At 43.8% G+C, this 22,587-nt stretch overlaps 1 protein-coding gene across 5 annotated transcripts in view; it reads right to left on the reverse strand.

Annotated features, from left to right (window-relative positions):
* ASTN1 (astrotactin 1) overlaps window positions 1–22,587 on the reverse strand; it is a 326,486-nt gene that overhangs the window by 153,336 nt on the left and 150,563 nt on the right. For all 5 annotated transcript variants that reach the window (XM_061634180.1, XM_061634179.1, XM_061634183.1 and 2 more), the window contains 3 exons: window positions 19,790–19,897; window positions 7,276–7,425; window positions 4,168–4,335 (listed from right to left, as the gene is read on the reverse strand). In XM_061634180.1, coding sequence (XP_061490164.1) covers window positions 4,168–4,335; window positions 7,276–7,425; window positions 19,790–19,897 — 426 coding nt within the window. The remainder of the gene's footprint in view (window positions 1–4,167; window positions 4,336–7,275; window positions 7,426–19,789; window positions 19,898–22,587) is intronic.

The following is a 22,587-nucleotide window of genomic DNA, read 5'->3' on the forward strand; positions in this document are numbered from 1 at the left end:
ACAATAATAAATCATTACTGGTTTCTGCTAGTAGTATGGTATCGTCTGCATATCTTAAATTATTGATATTTCTCTCTCCAGTTTTCACACCTCCTTCATCTTGGTCCAATCCTGCTTTCCGTATGATATGTTCTGCATATAGTTTAAACAAATAGGGTGATAAAATACACCCCTGTCTCACACCCTTCCTGACTGGGAACCAATCAGTTTCTCCATATTCCGTCCTTACAGTAGCCTCTTATCCAGAATATAGGTTGCGCATCAGGACAACCAGATGTTGTGGCACCCCCATTTCTTTTAAAGCATTCCATAGTTTTTCATGATCTATACCAGCCTTTCCCAACCAGTGTGCCTCCAGATGTTGTTGGACCACAATTCCCATCTTTCCTGACCATTGGCAATGCTGGCTGAGGCTGATGGGAGTTGTGGTCCAACAACATCTGGAGGCACACTGGTTGGGAAAGGCTGATCTATACAATTAAAGGCTTTGCTGTACTCTGTAAAGCGCCGGGTGATTTTCTTCTGAAATTCCTTCATCCATTCCATTATCCAACATATGTTTGCGATATGATCTCTGGTGCCTCTTCCTTTTCTAAATCCAGCTTGGACATCTGGCATTTCTTTCTCCATATATGGTAAGAGCCTTACTTTACTTGCATGGGATATTAAGGCAATGGCTTGATAATTACTGCATTCCCTGGGATCCCCATTCTTTGGAATTGGGATATATATTGAACGCTTCCAGTCTATGGGCCATTGTTTTCTTTTCCATATATGTTAACAATTTTTTGTCAATATTTGGACAGTTTCAGTCTCAGTAGCTTGTAGCAACTCTATTGTATGCCATCTGTTCCTGGTGATTTGTTTCTTCCAAGTATTTTAAGAGCAGCTTTCACCTCATATTCTAAGATTTCTGGTGCTTCATCATACGGGTCTTCCATGAATGAATCTGTCATCCTTGCATCTCTTTAATATAGTTCTTTAGTGTATTGCTTCCATCTTCCTTTTATTTTATCTCGGTCAGTCAGTGTGTTCCCGTTGATTATTCAACATTCCTACTCTTGGTTTAAATTTCTCTAATCTTTTGGAATAGGGCTCTTGTTCTTCTACCCTTTTTGTTGTCCTCTTCTATTTCTATACAATAACTATTGCAATAGTTCTCTTTGTCCCTACGTACTAGTCGTTGTATTATTGCATTTAGGGTTCTGACAGTGTTTCTATCTCCTTTTGCTTTTGCTTTCCTTCTTTCTTTAACCAATTTTAAGAGTTCCTTCAGTCATCCATTGAGGTCTTTCTTTTTAACTAGAGGCATTGTCTTTTTGCATTCTTCCCTGATGATGTATCTGACTTCAAACCATAGTTCTTCTGGTTCTCTGTCAACTAAGTTTAAAGCCTCAAATCTGTTCCTTATTTGATCTTTATATGCTTCTGGGATGTTATTTAAATGTTATGTTGCCACATAACATAACAGATGGGCCACTGGTCTGATCCAGCAGGCTCTTCTTATGTTCTTATGTTGGCATTATGATTGCTTTGTTGTTCTTTAGCTTTACTCTGATTTTCGATATTACCACTTCATATTCATATTACCGATTTGTACCGCAGTATGCTCCCGGTCTTTTCACAGAAAGTATGGAACTTCTCCATCTTCTGCTACCAATTATACAATCAATTTGATTCCTACATTGACCATTTGGTGGTGTCCACATGTACAGTTGTCTTTTTGGTTGCTCAAAAAATGTGTTTGCAAGAAACAAATGCTCCACAGAATTCAATAAGTTTTTCTCCTGCTTCGTTTCTGTCTCCTAAGCCCTATTTTCCCACAATTCCTAGTTCTTCTCTGTTCCCTACTTTGCATTCCAGTCCCCCATGATTATCAGCACATCTTTATTTGGTGTGTGATCAATTTCTTTCTGTACTTCTGCATAAAATCTTTCCAATTCCTCTTCTGTATTTGCTTGGAGCATAGACTTGGATGATGGTTATGTTGATAGGTTTCCATTAAGTCTCATTGTTATCACTCGCTCAGACCTTGCTTTATAGCTCCTAATTGCTTTTGCTACATCACTTCTCACTATTAGAGCAACCCCATTTCTTCTTAATTTATCATTTCCTGCATAAAATATTTTGTAGTTACCTGATTGAAAGTGTCCCATTTCCGTCCATTTTAATTCACTCAGCTAAGTACTGTAATGTTGATACATTCCATTTCTTGCTTGACAGTTTCTAACTTTCCCTGGTTCATGCTTCTCACATTCCATGTTCCTGTTGTGTACATCGTACAACTCCGGACTCTCCTTCCGCATCTGTGGGCATCAGCCTCTGGGCTTCCTTTCGGCTTTGACTCAGCTGAGTCATTAGTCACAGAGCTACTTGCACTTGTCCATTTATATAAGTCTTATATTACAAGAGAAGGTATGGAATAATTTGTTACTCTAGATCACCTGGCTCTCTTGATTCACAATGGTTTTGTAGAAGAATTGTTCCCTCACTTGCTCCATCACCCCAGCCTGAATTTGGAAGAGCCCCTGCTTTATCCAAATGGTGCGACCCTGTGTACTGTATTTTTCCCCAGAGATGTCTTAGTTCTATTTCCTTTTCTAATGCCAGTGTTGCATAAAAGCTCCCGGACTACACACCTCTGCACACTGTAGCAATAGCCTAAACATATGAGCGTGTGCAAGGATGGAGTGGAAGAATGAGGTTTAGAAGGGGCTTAAAAGGTTTGAGAAATGCTAGCTTCTGGGTTTCTGCCTATAGGCTTGAAGGGCCTGTAGCGTCAGGTTCATCAACTCCCAATCAGCTGCCTTCACAGTGCAAAAATGAGGCAGGAGAAGCTGGTGTATGGCTAAAAGAACAAAGAACAAGGAATTGTGGAAGATCTGGTGGCCTGGCCTGGGACTGGATCAAGCCACTAATGCAAACTTTTCTGAAAACAACTAGAATCTATGCAGCAATTGGGTCAGGATACAGCCAAAAGAACAAAAGGCTTAACAGAAGCTCTTTTCTTTTGTTTAAAGAAAAACAATATTTTTTCCAGAGCACTAACAAAAACCCATGACTTTTGAAAGACCCCCTACAAGGATGTTCGATGCTGTCCCTTTGAAAGGCCTGCTAGGGTTGGCAGCTGCCATGGCAGATGGCTGCAAATAAAGAGAATGCCAGCTCTGTAGTGGAATGCAGACATGGGCAAGTGAGTCACAGTTGTAAAGGGAAGAGATGCATAGTGGGAGAACATGTAAAAGACGAGGAAGAAAGGAGGATTGACAACTCTCCTCAGGCTAGGGATGGGGGAGAAATTTGTTCTGTTAGCGAAACTTTCCGTTAGCATTTTAATGTGAAGCTATCAAATTCGCCCTTCCCAACCAATACGTGAACCGAAACACAGCCATCCATTGAAACTCACACTTCACCAACTTTAAGATACAATTCTCCAGCCAAAGAATGTGAGGGGAAAATTTATATATTAGTGAAAAGTGTTTATGAAAATGCATATATTAATGAAAATGATGTATAAAAATGCATTCTTTAGAGGAAATCTGCTTGCAAAAAATGCATATCTAAGCAAAATTGCATGAAAATACGCGCTTATCAGGAGAAATGCCTACATTTAATTTTTTTTTTAATCACAAGTATGCAGAAATGGGGCAAACCAAACTTAAGATTGGAAAAATGGAAAAATGAGAGAAACCACAATTGACAGATCCATCCCTACCTCAGGTTCAACTCTTTAGACTCGTAGAGGAGCTTGGAGCACTCAGAGATTTGCTTTTAAAAACTGTTCTCAGGTCTCTTGACTTAAAAGCAACTGAGCACATACTTTGCACTTATAAGGTTGAGATTCAGCTGCTGCCATCTCCAGTTCAAATATCTCTGGTAACAGGTACTGGGAAAGAGGTTTCCCTGAGGACTTTCAGAAACTGTTACCAAAGTAGACAGTACTGGGCTGGATGGACAAATGATCAGATTTAGTAGAAGGCAGCTTCGTATGTTCCTATGACTTTTGCTGTCATCACGTAAAGGGAATATCAAGGGAGAAGCTGCCCATTTGAAAAGGGCTTTGCAACCAATGCTTCTTTGAGAGCCTGTGGAACTTGGGAAGGTTCTCCCGAACAAGCCCCTTCAATCCACCAGAGAGATGCCCATCTTCACACGGCACCCACCTACCAGTTTCAGGGTCACACTCATGTTCACAGGGGTCAAGAAGCCGCCGGGCACACAAGTCCAAGGCCCAGGGCCCGCTGGAATTTTGCTGGGAGAAGAGAACCACCTGGGCAGGGTTTAACCAGTCACTAGCATCCAACTGGCTGCCTTCTAGCAAGATAAAGCGGCTCCCTATAAAGTACATAAAAATAGGGGGGAAATGCAATGTTGTTGTTGACATTTAACCAGAAGACTCCTTAAACAAGCAATAAATTAAACAAACAAACAAGTAAATATGGTAATTAAATTTTGAAAGACTGTAAATGAGAGTATTTTCATATGTGAAGTCTAAATGTCCTCCAAGTCGTTCCTCCCTTGAAATCTATTGGAATCTCTGATTAATATTAATGCCAAAGATAAAGCAAAAGAGATTTGTCATGTGAATGAACATTCTAGACAATGTAGGTTTAAAACCAACAACTCCATGAATGAAAACACCCTAGGGTGGCCAGGTGCAAAAGAGGACTGGCTCCTGTTGCATCTTGAAGAGTTGTGAAGAGGGAATTTCAGAAAGTGTAGCTTGCACAGCAAATGACACCTTCTGGAATCCCCTTTTCTATAAAACTATTCAAAGTGCAGGAGAAGCCAGTCCTCTTCTGGTCACCCTAAGTAAAAGCAAAGCAGGTCTGGATTCCTTACGAGAAGGGAAGGTAGCTTCAGCAAACTGAAAGCACAGAAATAAATCAGTTACCATGGAAGTCATCACAGGAATAGACTGGGATCCTCAAAAGCCATCCAGGTCCCAACTCTACCACTAATTTCTTCACACAAACCAGTTTGTATAAACCTAATCACTCCACCCGCTCCCTCCTGCCAGTTGTGCCACTCTGGGCAGCCTTCAGCCAGCCATATCACTGCTCTCTGCAACCTGCCCTTCTCCCTCGCTGGCCTAGCTCCCACTAAGGGGATAAAACTGTGTCTAGGCTATTCCACTTCAGACTGCAGGGAGGGTTTCACATGATAATGTATTTCCACTTGCAAGAACTCCCAGCAGCACATAGAAAAGCAGCATGTCTGGGGAAAGGGTTCTTTTATCCGATATCCAGTTTTATGGGTTTCTTTTGCATTTGGGTGGACATTCAGTCACGTGACATACACTCACCTCAGGATGGCCCAGAGAAAGGTTTACTTGCTACCTCCATTATTACATCGGCAACCATTCCTGCATCAGTGCTGGGTTCCTAAGCTAAAACCCTTACTGGCTGTTCATTTATAAGCTTACTTATGTGTGACATGTGTTGCCGTGCCTTTTCTCACTCTAGCCATCTGCCAACAGAAGGTGAGGGGGCCTAGGCTTGGCAAAGGCAAAGGCACCCAGCTCCGTATTTTCACAGGAGAGCATTTGTTCCTACAGTCTGGGAAGCTGGAACCTTTCAAATATTGGGGGTGGTGGTGTCAATGATCCATAAGCCATATTCTCTTAGCATAAAGGCAGGCTAGGCTTTAAAACTTGCAGCTCCTATTTTCCTGCTTATACAGAATAAGCTATTGGTTTTTCAAATCCTGTGCTGTGGAGAATATTAAAGGAGCCACACTGAGACAGTAACAGAGGCAAATTTTGTGCACTGCATAGCTCACACATCAGAATACCGAGCATTTTATATAGCACTTGAAAGTGTTCAAAGCTTCATTTACAGTATCTCAGCAATCCTTGAAACAATTCTGTTAGATAGGTCAACAATATTATACTCCAGATGGTTGTGCCGTGTTTATAATCTAAGAGCATGGGGGTGGGGTGGGGTGTAAAGGCACCAACTAATATCTCTATACCTAAATAGTAGATACCACTCTATAAGATTAATTATGTTCCTGCACTTCCCAAACGCACGACCTGTTAAAGAGTGTGGTGGGGGAATTGCCACATTCCTTCACTTCATCGTTTTTGCTCTAGAGATAGATGGACCCTCCCAGTCCATTCCAGAATAATCTAGAATGATTGGATTAATTTCTCGCAAGAACCCCCTTGGTCCTGCCATGCAGCAATGTTATCATCCTTATGCAGCAGGGCGAGGTAGCTCTGACCTTGCTGTGGCCCAGCCATAATGCTATGAGCTATCTAGAGTGTTTGGAGGCAGCAAGACCCTGAACACCAGTTGCTGGGTTGCACTCATGCCTTCTTGCGAGCTTTCAACTGGCATCTGGGTGGCCACTGTGAGAACAGGATGCTGGACTAGGTGGGCCCTTGGTCTGATCCAGCAGGCTCTTCTTATCTTCTTATGGCCTTCAGGATGCAAATTAAGCTCTTCCTGCTTGCCCCCTTTCCTTTGCTTTCTGAAGGCAGTGGGGATAGCAAGAAGAGCTCCATTCTCAACAGGCCTTGGCCACCGATGCTCTTGGAAATCTTTATTATTTGTAATTATCCCACTGGAATCCTTCAATCTGGCTCTGAAGCTGCATGTATGTTGTTATGTATACTGCCATGCCTAACTTGACTCTGATGGGAGGGGGTAGGCAGCCAATAGATTTGGGACAGAAGGTGTAGGCCTTCTATGCATACTAGTCAAATGCTGAGGGTGGAGCTTCAGTCACATTTGCATGCTGCCTCCCTATCCTAGCTGACTGATGCAGAGATACCATGCTCAAAATAGGTCAACTTGCTCTCTGGGAAATCATCAAGGAACATTTATTTATTTTATTATTTATTTATTATTTGATTTATATCCTGCCCTTCCTCCCAGCAGGAGCCCAGGGCAGCAAACAAAAGCACTAAAAACTTTAAAACATCATAAAAACAAACTTTAAAATGCATTAAAACAAAACATCTTTAAAAACGTTTCTTAAAAGAAGCTTTCAAAACATCTTCTAAGATTAAAAACATTTTAAAAAGAAGGTTTAAGTACATATTAAAAAGCAATTCCAACACTGGGGTAGGTCTCAACTTAAATGCTTGTTGAAAGAGGAAGGTCTTCAACAGGTGCCAAAAAGGTAACAGAGATGGCGCCTGTCTAATATTTAAGGGGAGGGAATTCCACAGGGTAGGTGCCGCCATACTACTGCCACATGCACACACACAACTTCTGATACTTTTCCAGCAGATAATGAAACAGGGTGGCAAACACAGCGCTGGCTCACCATCAGCGATGAGGTGCTCCGGAACATGCAATGTTATCTTGACCACAAGCGGGCAGTTCACGTGGGAGGCACAGACCAGGCCAATGACACAGCTGGTGATGCTGATGAGCGTCAGGGTAGTCTTGCTAACAGGACTCCTTGGTGAACCCACTAAAATGACAAAGGAAGGGAGAGCTGGAAATAGTGTCATGACAGTATAAACCAAGAGGCCACCTATCTTAGGCATGAGCCACAACACTGAGAGCTAGATCAGTGAAAAACAGAAAATGAGCCTGGGGATCATGGCTAATGCAGTTCCATGTCATTAACATTTATTTATTTAATCCATTGGACAAGGTCAGAAAGAGAACTTGCACAGTATCTAATCCTGGCAGCTTCATCTGTACTGAAAGCACATTCCACACTACCAGAAGGGACTCTGGAGAGCATTGCCACATAATGTGGAGCATGGCAAGGTCAGACACAGAACATATAAGTATGTGGCCACACACCATGGCAAGTTGGGGGTGGTGGTCTCAATCTGTGGGACAATTTATCTTGGCCTCTGAACCACTGGAAGCACGGGCTTTACAGGAAGGGTGCAGATTATTACTGAAGAATAAATACGCATTCACTGAGCAAAATAGCTGTGCAGGAAAGCCCATGGAGATGTTACAGGAGGACCAAGTCATTGCTCCAACATGCAAAGGTCTGTGATCTGATGGGTGGAGCCTATTATGTGGGCCTTTCTGGACAGTGCTTGTGCTCCCTTGCTGGGCTTCAGGTAAGATGACAAGTAAGCCAGTTGTCCACTGGTGAAATGACCAGTCTGCTCCTGAAGCAGATGGTGGTGAAAGTTAACAGGGAAGAGGACTGAGGGGAAAGAAAGAGAGATGATATGGAGAGACAGGGAGGCAAGGTGAGGATGTGGTCAGGAATACACCCAGGGAATTCCCAATGATTTGGGTGGCCCCTCTAAATCTCTGCGAAAAAGGTATCTAACATACAGGCTTTGCTTTACCATTTGTCTCATCTGTGATTATTTAGGAACGGGGATGGGTAATTTCCAAAAGTAGTGTCAGCTAAGAGTCTGTACCCTAAGCTGCATCAGTGTCCCTCATTACCAGCCCACCAGTACGGAGATGCCAAGCTCCCCAGGGTAATGAATGACACGCTCCAGACTGCGTCACTCAGCCCATTCCTTCCAAAGTGGCTCTATAGCTGTCTCAGAGTCACGCTCCTGAGTAGCAGCCTGTCTCCAAGTCCCCTGGATGTCAAGGCATTCTGCCATCTACTATCTCTGACAGTCGGTATAGTGTCCCAGCAGGGCAGACGCCATGCTCAGATACAGAGGAAGGGTAGCACCATAAAACCTGAAGCCAGGGATAAACTCTTATGTTTATCAGCTTTATGTGCCCTGCCCCAGGCCATGTGAGATATGAACAGTGTGGACTATCTGTGAGTTTTAGCCACTGGTTGAAGGCTCCCTTTTGTAGCAAAAACTGGGGGGGAAACACTGCTTTAAAAAAATTAAATTGAAATTGTTGGGTTTCAAAGTAAATGGTTAAAAAGAGGTCTTTCAGGTGGGAAATTAAATTAGCTGTTTCCGCCACTCTGATGCTATTTGTGCTGAGGGATGACATTGCATACTTGTTTATCAAATTTGTATTCCACTCACCCAATAATCATGAGGTAAGTTAAGCTGAGAGCTAGATCCCCCCTAAAAATCCACTTTACTCTTCACTCCCAACCAAACCAAAGCACCAGTATTGTGCAGAATTTGCTCACATTCATCCCTTGTAATCCTTGTTTCTCTCATTCCTTTCTCTAATCTCTTGCCCTTTCGTCACCCCTAGATGTCTCTCTTACTGTCAACATTTAGACTGCATACTCAGTGCAACGGCCTGTCTTTTTTGTTTGCATCACTAGAGTATCGTGTACACTGATGGCATACCATCATGCCAGATGGGCTCTAGAAGGTCCCTTCCAGAAACACCAGAAACACCAGACCTTTGGAGAGAGAGAAGGCCACACTGTTAAGCTCTGCTTCTTCTCATCTCCCATTGGTTAGTGAGGCATTACAGACCACTTCCATGGGTTGCCTTCTTGAACCTCTAGTCTTAGTTCTGTTTCTACATGGTTAATTTATCTTCCTTGGTGGTGGTTGTATTTTTTATCATGTCACTCTGCTCTATTATTCTCAGTGGCTTTCTGTATACAAGTACAAAGAGAAGCTTACAGTATAATTGCCTGTATTATTTTGTGTGACCTGTACTTTGGTTTCACTCTATTCTCAGAACTTTCGTTCTTCCAATTCTAGTCTGCTGTGCTGTTACTGTTTCATTGGCTACACCATAGCTATGAGAAAAACTCTCACCCCTCTAATGTCTATATGGCTGCCTCTTTGCTTTAATCTCTTCCCTAGTATCATCATCTTATATAGTTAGTACGGGTAGCTTCTATTTGTTTCTGATTTTATTCTTAGCTCAGCGTTGACATATTCACCTTTGCCCGAACCCTGTTTCCTCCTTCTTCCTGTTCTTTTTGCCTGTGTCTTTCTAGACTGTAAGCATGCAGGAGAACTTTTCTGAATTTGTGTTAGAATAAGGCATGAAAAATGCTAGAAATAATATCTGAGGATGATTCCACTAATACTACTAGAGACTGCCTGTCCCCCACTCCCCCAGTGACCATGACAGCTGAGTGGAGGGTTGAATGGGAATTCTCCACGTATAAATTCAAAACTTAGCCTTTACACTTCATTGGTTCTGTTATCAGCACTCAGATGTGGCCATCAAATTTAGTGCATGGTTGGTCAAGATATCATGATAATGGTGACATTAGTAGATATGAAAATGAGATGTTGTTGCTATTTATGACGATACCACATTTTCAGGAGACAGTTGAAATATTAAGCAGAGACCAGTGTTAGTGGCAATTTGACAGCCATTTCAAAGATGGATTCAAAATTACATTGGTGCTTTCTATGGCCTGATTTTGCAGCCCTTAAAATAACCACTTGTTGGGAACTGAAAGCACAGATGTTGGCTTTGTGCCTAGGCAACACTTTCCAGCCCAACAAGCTGTGCACCTTGTGCTATGCACCATCTCTTCTTCAGCAAAATGGATCCAGTTCTGAAAGGCAGCTTGGCATCCAGATGGACCACAGCTAACTGCCACCCAACAAGGGCTGGGCACCTTCTGGGCCAAATTAATCTAATCAGTTATTGCCCTGCTCACAAAAATGTACATTCCAGCTTTCAGCAATATCAGTAAAAAATCACATTGACACCAATGAAGTCACTGCAAGGAGAAACAGTGGATTAAGCCCACTTTGACAGCAACATGTGATCCATTATGGTTTACTATGTCATTTTCTTTTTTGATGGCACTTATTAATATGTATTAGTAACCTACATGTATGTAGGATTTCTTTGTCAGAAAGCAGCTTTCTGGTTGTCCTAGAATGGAGTTGAGTCAGACACAGCTACAGAAAACAGCAGGAATTTCATCTGACAAGGCAGGTTTAATTCTTAGAAGCACTTATATCTCTGACCAGAACATTTAGTGACAATTTTTATAAACAATTACATAAGCATATCTACAAAGTATGCATACTAAAGACACACATCCTTTGGCTTAAAAAAGAGGGGAGATGAATTATCGAAATTGATAATACTGTTCTAGATCATTGTGAGGTATAAAAAATAACCATTTCATCTTGAGAACAGATAGTGGCTAAGAGACTTTGAGCTGTGAACCTAGTTTAAACGCTTCATTTATTTATTTATTTATTTTATTTATTTTATTACATTTTTAGACCGCCCTATAGCAATAAGCTCCCAGGGCGGTGTACAGCATAATAAAACAGGTTAAAATACAAGTGGATACAATACACAATAAAACATAATTAAAATTTTTCAATTTTAAATTCAAATTTTAAAATTTTTAAAATGCCTGGGCAAAGAGGTAGGTCTTTACCTGGCGCCGAAAAGATAACAGAGAAGGCGCCAGGCGTATCTCATCAGGGAGGGCGTTCCATAGTTCGGGGGCCCATTCCTGTCTGCCATGAACATGCCAGGTGGCCTTAGATAAGCCACACTCCTTTAGCTGCAGCTCATTATCCACAAAATGTAGGGATAATAAAAATGTTTAACTATCTTAATAATTACAACAAATAGTAGTGAACTTGAATAAATCCATGAGAAACTCGCTGTGAATCCCCAGTCTACCTAAAATGTAGAAAATTTACATGCTAGGAAGAGGCAGTGGAAATTGCTCCCATTGCTTATTGTGGTTCAGAACAACAGTTCTGTTCAACTTCACCCAAGCTATGGCTATTTCACAATGTACACAGGAAAACTAACCAAGGTCACAGATTGCCTGCTTGCAACATGGTTGCTGCAAGTGGATAAGCAGAAGGGGACTACGGTATGCTTCAACAGGAGGACCTCTGGGTCCTGGCTATGACCTAGCAGGCCTATACAATTTATGTGACCAAGTAGGCCAATTGCAACAAACTATCCATGTATTACGCACCAGGAAGGGGCTGCATAAACCTATTTCAAAACTCATTTTGCAGCCTCCCCAGATAGCCACACAATACACAGCTGGTGAGTCACAATTTGTTCAGGCCTGACACTGATGCAATAAGCCTCTGGTGCCTGCCTGCCTCTGACACCCTCCACTGTACCTATGTTCTGGTTCAGTAGGCTAGAGGCAAAACCAGTCCCAAGAGCACAGAGGACTGCTTTTGCACTGCAGAGATGCCTGAAGTAGCAGCATGAGAGCCAGACCAGAGACTGAGGCTTTTCAGGAGACCTTACTGGTTTCCTTATGTCACCTTACCCCCCCCCCCCCGTTGTGAACAAAAAGTGACAATTCTATCCTCTGGGCACTTGCGCCGATAACACCTAAATGCAGCAGGAAGGCCAGCAGCTCCCACTTTGGCAAACCACCTGAGTTACAAGGACAAGGAACTTCCGTCCGGTCAGTGCAGCCGCTGCTGCTAGGATTGGGCTATGGACTGTAAGCCAAAGCTTTCACCATCCTTGGAGCCCCTGCAATGAAGGTGCCACAGAGGCAGCCACTGCAACATCTTTTCTTTTTAAACATTTCACAGAACAGTTGTGCTTTACTTTACTTTCCCAGAGTGTTTCCAGCCCCTTGTGAGCCCAGGGCCACTCTTGAGGAAGGCAGATGGGTGACACAAGTGTCTGGGGCTTTCGTCTGACTACAGCAGCACACTGACTCTGTAAAAAGTTAGAAAAAGAAGATCCAGCAACTGCCACTGTCATGGCAGCCACTTGGTCATATGTGTGTGTGTGTGGGGGGGGGAGAAACTGACCAGGCAGATGAAGGGGAAAGGAATGAACAATGGGTCTACTTCCTCTTTCTAATCTTTTCTCAAAATGTTTAATAGAGGTTGCTAGATGTGCTGGATCCAATACACCAACAACGTGTATTTTTAAAGAAGATTAGAAGGGGCCTATTTGTTTCTTTAGCTGCTGTCTGGTAAGTGGTGGGGGAAGAATACGGGTCCTTTTTTCTTTATTTTAGGGAAATTCCCTCTGCTTTCCCCCTTATCAGGCAGCAGGGGGAGCAAAAGAGACTGAGTCCATTCTCTTTCTGCCAGTTGTAACTTGGGATGGGGGAGGGGGAAGAGAGAGAAAATAGCATGAGAGCCCCTAGAGAGCACCTTGCCCAAGGCCCCCTTGGACTTGGCATCATCACTGGGTCTGTTTGCCAGAATCCAAGGCCTGACACACCTGGTACATGCAGAGAAACATCAGTACCACTGAAGTTTGCCTATAATGACACATGAAGGGTGCTGCTCAGGTCAAGCATCTGTAGGAAAGTTGCGATCAACATGATTTCTGAAATATCTTGGGGGCACTCTGCAAGCAACTGGATTTAAGAGGCCTCAACATGGCAGACATACCATGAGAAACAGGCCTTAGTGCCCGGCTCTAAAATACATTAGTTTGAAGGAAGAGAAGAGCACTCTTTAAATATTTAATTCACCCCCTTCCTAGTCCTTTCCATGGTTTGGTTTCTCCATGACAACCGGCTCCTAGACACTGCAGAGTTAGGTGCCTTAGGGATCCGTAACGTGCAAGCAGAACAGACAGAAAGCCTGGCTTTGAGAGATCTCATCCGGACAGCTCATGCCAAGAGAAATCTATCATAGAAATGTGTTCATCTGGAAAAGATGATGGATTGTGTTGGCTCTGTTGAGGAGGCGCTTCAAATAATTTAGGTTTCACATTCTGATTTTTGCATCTACATTTATCTAGAGTAGTTGTTTCCATCTTTCCATCTTTAGGAAACTCTTTCCACATCAACTCATCCATTAAGGAAGGGGATGGGCAGAATCAACCAGTTCTGAACTGTGGCAGAAAAGATGCCCCATTAACCACTGGTTAGCATCAATAGAAAGGAAGATTGCAGGGGCATCCAGGCAGGGAGAGAAGTTACTCCATAGCCATCACATCATTTCTTCAGCAGGACAGGGAAGAAGAACCAAGAGGGTCAAGCAGGAACTGAATGGACTGTCCCCAGCTAAGCATGTGCTGGATACCATTTCTTCACAACGCAAAGGACTTGAGATGTGTGTGTGGCCTGTCCGTTGTTTTTTCAATGAGGAAGGAAAAGAACACTGCATTTGCAGCAAGGATGGCTGGATCAGACTATTTCTAGCCCATGTCACAGCTGCATGTGTTCATTCATAAATTTGTTCTGTCCCGTTTCCACACCAATCTTATTTTTGAAAAACATGTGCACAAAAGTGGTCTGCCTAGGCTGTTCTGCCTAAGGTCCCAAGGGTCCTCAGAGACCCCCTGTGGTGGTGGTAGCTTGCTCAGAGAGTTTGGGTATCTCATCAAAGGACCCCTTTTGTTCTAACTGTACAGTTTCCCTCTGCACGAATTGTCTCCCTTCTCCTTGCTTGCCACTGGGGTTAGCAGCCCCAGACTCTTTGCTCCTTCTGCCCCTTCTCATCCCTTCCCTTCTTCTCAGCCCTCACTGGGGCAGGGCAGTCTCTTGTTCTCTCCCTCTGCTCTGTCTACTCCTGTTTAACATTCCCTCTCAATAATTCTTCTTGCTCTTCTTGCTATCTTGTCTGCTATATACTTTTTTGCTGCCATCCCCCTCTTCACTTTCTCCTCCCCAGTGGAGTCTATCCCTAAAGATCCTTTACCTAGCAGCTGTGCATATTCTGCAGCTTCCTCAACAGAATTGCCACGATGCAACTCCACTTCTGGTTCAAATATCACCAGGTTTCATTGGACTTGCCAGTGAGTTACCAGGAGGCCACACATATCCACCATGCTCTCCTCACATCCATATTTAAATATTTGCTTCCAAATATATTTTCTCTCAAAATATTTAGATACACTGCCACATTTTTTTCTAAGCTGAGAACCACATCATAAAACGTGAAGAACTCTGAAATCCAAAGGTGTGGCGTGTAGCAGAATTCACAAAGACTGAATTCCTTGAGCATCCCTAACTAACATGAGGAATCTGAGATGCAGCTGCCATTAAGACAAGCAGCATGACACCCAATACACACTGACTGAAGAGCAAGCCCCACTGGATCCTGCAGGACTTACTTCCAAGTAAGAACACCCTGAGGTGAGCAGAAGGGCATGTGGGAGGGAAAGGAGAAGGAGGTATGGACGAGAAGACACTGAGAAGCAAAGGCAAGAAAAATGCAAAATGAAGGCTGAAGTTCCATGTATACTTTACCCGAGAATAAGCCCCACTGAACCAAGTAGGCCTTACTCCAAGGAAATACGCAGTGGGTTGGGCCATAGCTATACAGGGCAATGGAACAACAAAAAATTCACAGGGAGGAAAGGAAATGAGAGGGCAGTGGAAAGAGTTTCAGCCATTTAGGCTGTGTTCAGACGTAGGCTTTAATATCACAAATGGGACTTTATATTATCATGCATGGGACTGGCACACTCGCTTTCACACATTTCTGCTTCACCCCCCCCCTTTGTGGCTATTCATTGCTATTCCATGGCTTGCTGTCCACACCAGTGGCTTGTACTTGACTGAATGGATGCTGTTCTCTGTTTTTGGCCCCTCCTCTCAGTCACGCCTCCCCCACAATCCACTACCTTTCTCCATCCTGGGCATGTGGGCAGGAAATACCCGTGCTGGAAGTGTGCAAGAGCTGGAAGAATCACTCTATTGGAAACTCAAGAAATTTTGCAGAGAGCATCGCTTTCTCTCTCTCCTTTTTCTTTGTTGCATTGTACTCTCCTGGATAGCTTTTTTTTGTTTGCTTTTTGAAAAGGCAAGGCGCAAAATAAACAAACATTAAAAAGGAAATAAACCTGTTTTGAGGGGACAGGAGGGGGGGCAGAGGGAGGAGAGAGAAAGAAGAAAATTCACAGCCCCAAACATACCCACGCAAATGCCAAAAAAGAACAGCCATTGTGGGTGTGAAACTCGGCCACCAAAAAAGGGAGAGGGGTCTGTTTCTGTGGATTTTGCATCACAAGAAGGTGAAAGATGGCAAGTCAGAGGGATGGCGTCGAGAAAAGGAACATTATATTTTAAATAAATAGACCGGCATCTCTCCACCACCCCCCGAAAGCCTAGCAGCCATCTGTCAGAGTCTCTTCCCTCTCCTTTGTTACAGTCTTTAAAAAAATATACAGGGATCTTGTGCAAGTGTGATCTTGTGGAAGACTCGCATACTACACTTTTTTTTTAAAGGGTGATACATGTCCTGCCGTTGCCACCTCCAAGGTGTGCAATGGGGAGAGAGGAGCAGGGGGGAGAAGGTGGCACAATATTTGTGCAGTGCATGCACCATCTTCAAAGTAGTGCGGAAGCGCTGCAAAAGGAGTCTGCCTTTCGGAGAGCAGGATGGTGGTGGGATCCCACTGTAACCAAAACTGGAGCCAGGCAGCAGAGGAGGTGGTGGTGGTGATAGAGAGACCTAGAGCAAGATGCTCCTTGCACAAAAGCTAGAGGTCTGTGTGTGACAAAATCCATTAGTCAACTGGATAGATCCCAGGGAGTCAGTTTGCAGCTTTGTAATTCTCTCCTGCCCTTCTAATTAAAACAAAAACCCAACCACCCTTTATTTCACTTCCTCCCCTTTACTATCCTAAACACTGAAACAGAAGAGAAACCCAGCCTCCTCCACACATTTCCTGGGTGGAAATCTTGAGAGACTAGCACCTCCAAATGGGGTTGTTGAAATCTGGAGGTCCTTTCAAGATGCAGCAGCTGGTGGAAGTAGGCACACTTGTATTGCTTGGGCTGCCAGAAATAAAATGGCTAAGTTGCACTCAGGTGAGGAGCAAACAGAAGTAGTCATGTGATGATAGAGACCATCCACTGGAAAAAAATCATCACACAAGTGACAATCAGCCCAGCCCCCAAAGCGAGTCACTTCCACAGTGACTGCAGCTGTATAAAGGGTTATTTTACTTACCAGGCTTTCTGCATGAAGAGGAAATTCAGATTAAACGGGGAAAACTACTTGCTGGCATATTGATAATTATGTCATTGTGTGGATACTGCGAAAAATTTGCATGCATGAGTAGCACCGATTCCACAATAAACTCTCTTCTGAAAGTACCCTTACTGTCTGTTGGCTCCATCTGTCTATCTTGGGAGATGGAGAGCTGGCTGTGCTGGACCACACACCAGCAGGCAAGTGGGACTTCCCGACAAGCATGGGCAGATAGGTGAGCAAGGAGGAAGTGGAGGCTGTCAGTTCCCTTCTATCCATTAGCTCCCAATCATTAAACCAAGACAACACACTATTTTAAAAACTCTTTCTTTGTGTTATTGTTGTTGCTGCTGCTGCTTATGTTGCTCTGCACCATGTACATGAATGGTAGGATATAAAGAAAGAATAACCATTATTTTAAACAGTGCACTGGAGCAACTGCAGATGACAGGCTAAGAATTTAACATCCGATGCCCTGAAAGTTTATGCCACTAGGAAATTGCTGCTCAGCTCTATGGCTTTTGAGCTGTGGGGTCCCACAAAGGTCCATTCTGTCTACATGAAGCCATTGGGAGCGGTCATCCGGGGATATGGAACATGCACGGAGTCATCAGTATGCTGATAACATGAGGCTCTTTCTCTCCATTCCATCTGAATCAGGAGAGGCTGTGAAAGGGCTGAACAGGTGTCTGGAGGCAGTGATAGCAGCCAAAAAACTGAGGCTGAATCCTGATAAGTGTTGTGGGTGGCTGGTAGGGTGAGAATTTCGATTCAGTTCACATTTCAAGCAGAAAATATCAAATTCACAATTTCCGAAACATTATGAGAGCCGAAACACAGCCATCCTTCGAAATTTGCATTTATTAGAATTTGGGATGCTGTTCCTCAACTAAACAACATTTACAAAACTGCATATATTAGGGGAAAGTGTGCATAAAAATTAATACATGAGTGAAAATAACAGGCAAAAAGGCATGAAATGATGAGAAATTGCCTACAAAAATGTGTTTATTTGGAGAAATTTGACACTAAAATGGTGGAGAATTTTCATGAGTTGTTTTTTTAAAAATTCACTGATCGTTGCAGAAATGTAGAGAACTGAATTTAATACTGGAAAATTGAGAAACTGAGAGAACCGAAACAGTCAGACCTTGCCATCCCTAGGTCCCGTGTCTGGGAATTAGGTGTTATGGCCTGTTCTGGGCGGGGTTGTACCTCCCTTGAAGGAATATGTTTGTAGTCTGGGAGTACTCCTGGCTTCCAACTTGCCACTAGAGTCCCAAGTGGCTTCTGTGGCTAGGAGTGTTTATGCCCATCTTAGGCTGATTCACCAGCTATGGCTGTTCCTGGACTAGGATAGCCTGGCCTTAGCTGCCTATGCTCATGATTTCCCATCTGGACTATTGTAATGCGCTATATGTGGAGCTGCCCTTATAGATGGTGCAGAGGCTAGTGTAGAATGTGGCTGCTAGACTGGTAAGTGGAGCAGCCCAATATGACCGTGTGTCACTGGTCCTGAAAGTGCTGCGCTGGTTGTCAGTGAGCAACTGGGCCCAATTCAAAATGTTAGTACTGGTATATAAAGCTCTAAATGGCTTGGGACCCATGTATTTAAAAGAGCGCCTCCCCCAGTATCAACCATCTTGCATTCTACAATCAGCAGGCAAGGCCTTGTTGTTGGTACTGCCACCGAGCACTGCCTGGTTGGTGCTGACCAGTGACAGGGCCTTTTCAGTGATGGCTCCCCATTTGTGGAATGGCCTCTCCAGTAAGGTGCAGCTGTCTTCATCACTATTGACTTTCAGAAGGAATTTGAAAACATTCCTGTTTACCCAGGCATTCGATAGCTGAAAAGGACTGCTCCTGGCAACCCAAATATCCCCAATGAAAGAATGTTTTCAACTGTGTTTGAGAATGTTATTAATTGTAATTGTTTGTTGGAATGTTTTTAACTGTGTTTTAGTATGCTTTTATTTTTCTTGTTAAATTGTTTTGTTTATGTTTTTTGCCCTGAGCTTTTTTTGGGAGGAAGGGCAACATATAAATTCAAACAATAATAAGTCCTCAAGGAAGAGGCACATTCTATTGCCAGGTCACAACCTGGAGCTCTTTAACAGCTCTGCAGCAGATATGCAGCTGCGGCTGCTTTAGTTTAAGCCTACCGTATACCTTTCCTGATCCCTTTGCCCACAAAGACCTGCTTTGTTTCATGCACGGGTGCTAAATCTGCGACCTTCCAAATGCTGCTGGATTACAGCTCCCAATATCCTTCACCGCTAGCTGCGGTGCCGGGACAGATAAGAGGAGAAGTCCAACAATATCTGTGAGGCTTATAGGTTTACCATCTCCTGCTTTAGCAGATGAGGGACAAGGACCACCTTCACACCATACATTTATTCCACTATTATTCCACTTTAAATAGTCATGGTTTTCCCCAAAGAATCCTGGGAAGTGTAGTTTTTTTTAAGGGTGGTGAGAATTGTTAGGAGACCCCTATTCGCCTCACAGACCTACAATTCCCAGAGTTCTCAGGGAGGAGTGATTGCACTCTGAGAACTGTAGCTCTGTAAGAAGAATAGGAGTCTAACAACTCTCAGCACCCTTCACAAAATACACTTCCCAGGATTTTTTAGGTGAAGCTATGACTGTTTAAAATGGAATAATAGTGGAATAAATGTATGGTGCGAATGTGGCCACAGTGGGGAAGGGGACAAGGGAAACAGCAGACAGGAGAATCCACAACTGCATCATCTTTCATGGCAGTGGAGCCTTACATGCTTCCTCTGAATGGCTTTCCTCTTAAGGACCTCCACTCCTTATCAAATGCACCAAAGTTAACATAGCCTGAATACTGAATATACTGAAGGAACTCTAGAATTAAGGAACTGACAATCCAAAGGGGATTTTCTCACTGTCCTTTGTGCTCACCATAATCAGGCATGCAATCAACGCACAGCAAGCAGAGCATGGCCTTGAAGAGTCTCTCGCCTTGCACCCCCCTTTGCCCCTTGCGATCGTTGCCCACTGTGCTTGACCTCTTCCCCTGCTGCCACATACCCCTACTTCGCCGCCTGCTCCGTGATGGGTCTGTGTAAAAGGTGAGCTGGGGATCATTGTCCGCTTCTGTCCCAGAATCCCCTTCAGGGTTCAGAAAGGCAGAGCCAGCTACATTGAAAGACAGAAAAGAAACGGTTGCCAACTGTAGCCAGAAGTCTCTCCTTGTGTCTCATTCCCTACATCTCACAACTTTACAATAAAGACTTGCTGTTTTTTTCATCATATGTTCCAAAGGTTCCCACTGAAATCAAATATTGGCCTTTACTGGGCTTTACTTCTCATGTGGTCTTTCCCCTGCCCATGTACACATCACCACAGTGTTCCGTGTTCTTGTTCCCACCATGATTTTTTCTTTTAAAAGCAAATTTGCAAATCAGAGCTGTAGAAGGACAAGTGGAAAGGAGTTAGGGTTAGCCCTTCCCTCGTGTCATTTTTTTAAAGCTCAAAATCATTTTTTCCCTGTGAAGAAAGAATAGGATCCCCCCATATACTCTCTATATCAGGGGCAAGGAACCTTTTCCAGCCCAAGGGACACCATTCTTTGTGGGGACCCTTCCAGGGGCCACATGCCAGTGGTGGGCAGTGCCAAAGGCAAACATGGTCAGAACAACAGAAGTGACTCTTTGTACAGTAGGCTACATCCCAGCCACACAAGGGTCAGAAGTTTACACACGCGCACACACACCCCTGTCCATCTCCACTACAAGCAAGCGGCATTGTCACAGGCCACATTTCAGCAGAGGAAAGCACTTGAGGGAGGAGTACAGCAGCTGAGCAGGGCTAGGGCTGGGTGTGTCCTGGGCAGAGGGCCATGGCCAGGAATAGTCCAGAGGTTCCCCACCTCTGCTCTACATCTATTCCCATGCAAGTGAAAATGTAGCTTAGGGACAGTGATTCTGAGTGGGAAAATGATGGGGCAGGAAAGGAAATTGTTAAACAGCCTCCCTCCCTCCCTCCCTCCCTCCCTCCCTGCCCAGGTTGCTTTGGGTTAAAATAAAGCACAGGGCAGTTACTCTCTGTAACATGTAGTTTGAGCCTTAGACTCTTGAGAGAAAAGCAAAGGAAAAGGAAGTGGAACCCATTTTGCTGACCACTTTTGCCTTGGTCCCACCTGTGGCCGGTTCCCCACAAAGAACAGTGGCCCTTGGGCTGAAAAAGGTTCTCCATCCCTGATATAATTAATATATGGGGATCCCATCCTTTTTTCTAACAAGGAAAAAAACCCCAACCTGGGAGGGTTAATTCAGTAACAGCCAGTTATGAGACATGTTCAAGAAGAGGCAGAGCTGTAGATATATCCCCGATATAATGACAAGCTCTTTCCAAAAGTGCTGGCTTTGATCTATAAAGCTCTTCGTGGCTCAGGACCCCAATATCTTCTGGAATGCCTCTCCCAATATGAACCTACCAGGTCCTTTAGATCTTCTTCTGTGGCCTTTCTCCAGGTCCCCCCTCAGAGGGAGGCATGGAGAGTGGTGATAAGGGAGGGAAGGCCTTTTCAGTTGTGGCTCCCCATCTGTGGAATGCGCTCTCCAGTGAGGTCCACCTGGCCTCTTTTGACATCTTTTCAGTGCCAGGTATCCTTTTCCCCCAGAATTTTGAAAGACTAAGGTTACACTGTTTGTTATTAGCGTTCTACCAAAGCTTCTTGTGGTGCCATGGGGATGGTGGCTGCTGTTTTATTGTTTTGCTTATATATTTATTTGTATTTTTAATAATGTTGTCAGTCACTTGGGAAACCGCAAGTAATAAGCAACTAATTACTCTAAATCCCTCTGATAACTCACCAGCAGAGCTTGGAAAAGTTACTTTTTTGAACTACAACTCCCATCAGCCTAATCCAGTGGCCATGTTGGCTGGGGCTGATGGGAGTTGTAGTTCAAAAAAGTAACTTTTCCCAGCTCTGCTCACCAGGCCACAAAAGCTCTCTACTGTGGCCACAAAAACTCATTTTGTAGCTTCGTGAATCATCAGATGAATGAATGTAATTGCCTTTTGCCATGCTACACCAACATCATCTCATACAAGAGGCGAACAATGATGCCCCAACTAAGCTTTCAGTTACTATGAAGTTTACACTGATGTTCCCTGCCCCGTTCAGGAAGGGGTATTATTTTTTTGCACACATTTATATACCACTTAAGCCTGAGAAAAATATCAAAGCAGCGAACAGACAAAATGCATAAATAAGAACTTCAGAAAATAATTTCTCAAAAAAAATAAATCAACAAACAATGATTGGCTGAGTTACATTTTAGGGAATGCTTTCTTGAAGAGAACAATTTTCAACAAGGGCCTGAGCCACAACAGAGTTGCTGGTGACAACAAAGTGGACTTCAGGGGCATGAGGGATCACTAAGAGTGCCCCTTCTAATGACCACAGCAACAAGCGGGAACATAAGAGATAAGGCAGTTCCTACGATACCCTGGTCTCAAGTTGTTTAGGACTTTGAACACTAGCACAAGAACCTAAACTTGGCCTTGGCATACTGGCAGCCAGTACAGCTCTTTCAGGAATGGTATAGCATTTTGTTGGTAGCCTGCTGCAGCTCCCGGATGAACCCTGGTAGCCCCACATAGAGTACATTGTGTAATCCAGTCTCAAGGTTATTACTATGCGGACAGCAGTTATCAAGCTATCTCAGTCCAGGAATGACCACGGTGGGAGTCCCAGCCAAAGCTGGTAAAAGGCACTCCTAGCCACTGTGGTCACCTGGGCCTCCAGTGATAAAGATAGATCCAGAAGCACCTCCAACTATCTACCTGCTCCAGAAGGAGTGCAGTCCCATCCAGAACAA

The sequence above is a fragment of the Rhineura floridana genome, chromosome 6, assembly GCF_030035675.1.
Source record: "Rhineura floridana isolate rRhiFlo1 chromosome 6, rRhiFlo1.hap2, whole genome shotgun sequence".
Classification (NCBI taxonomy): Eukaryota; Metazoa; Chordata; class Lepidosauria; order Squamata; family Rhineuridae; genus Rhineura; species Rhineura floridana.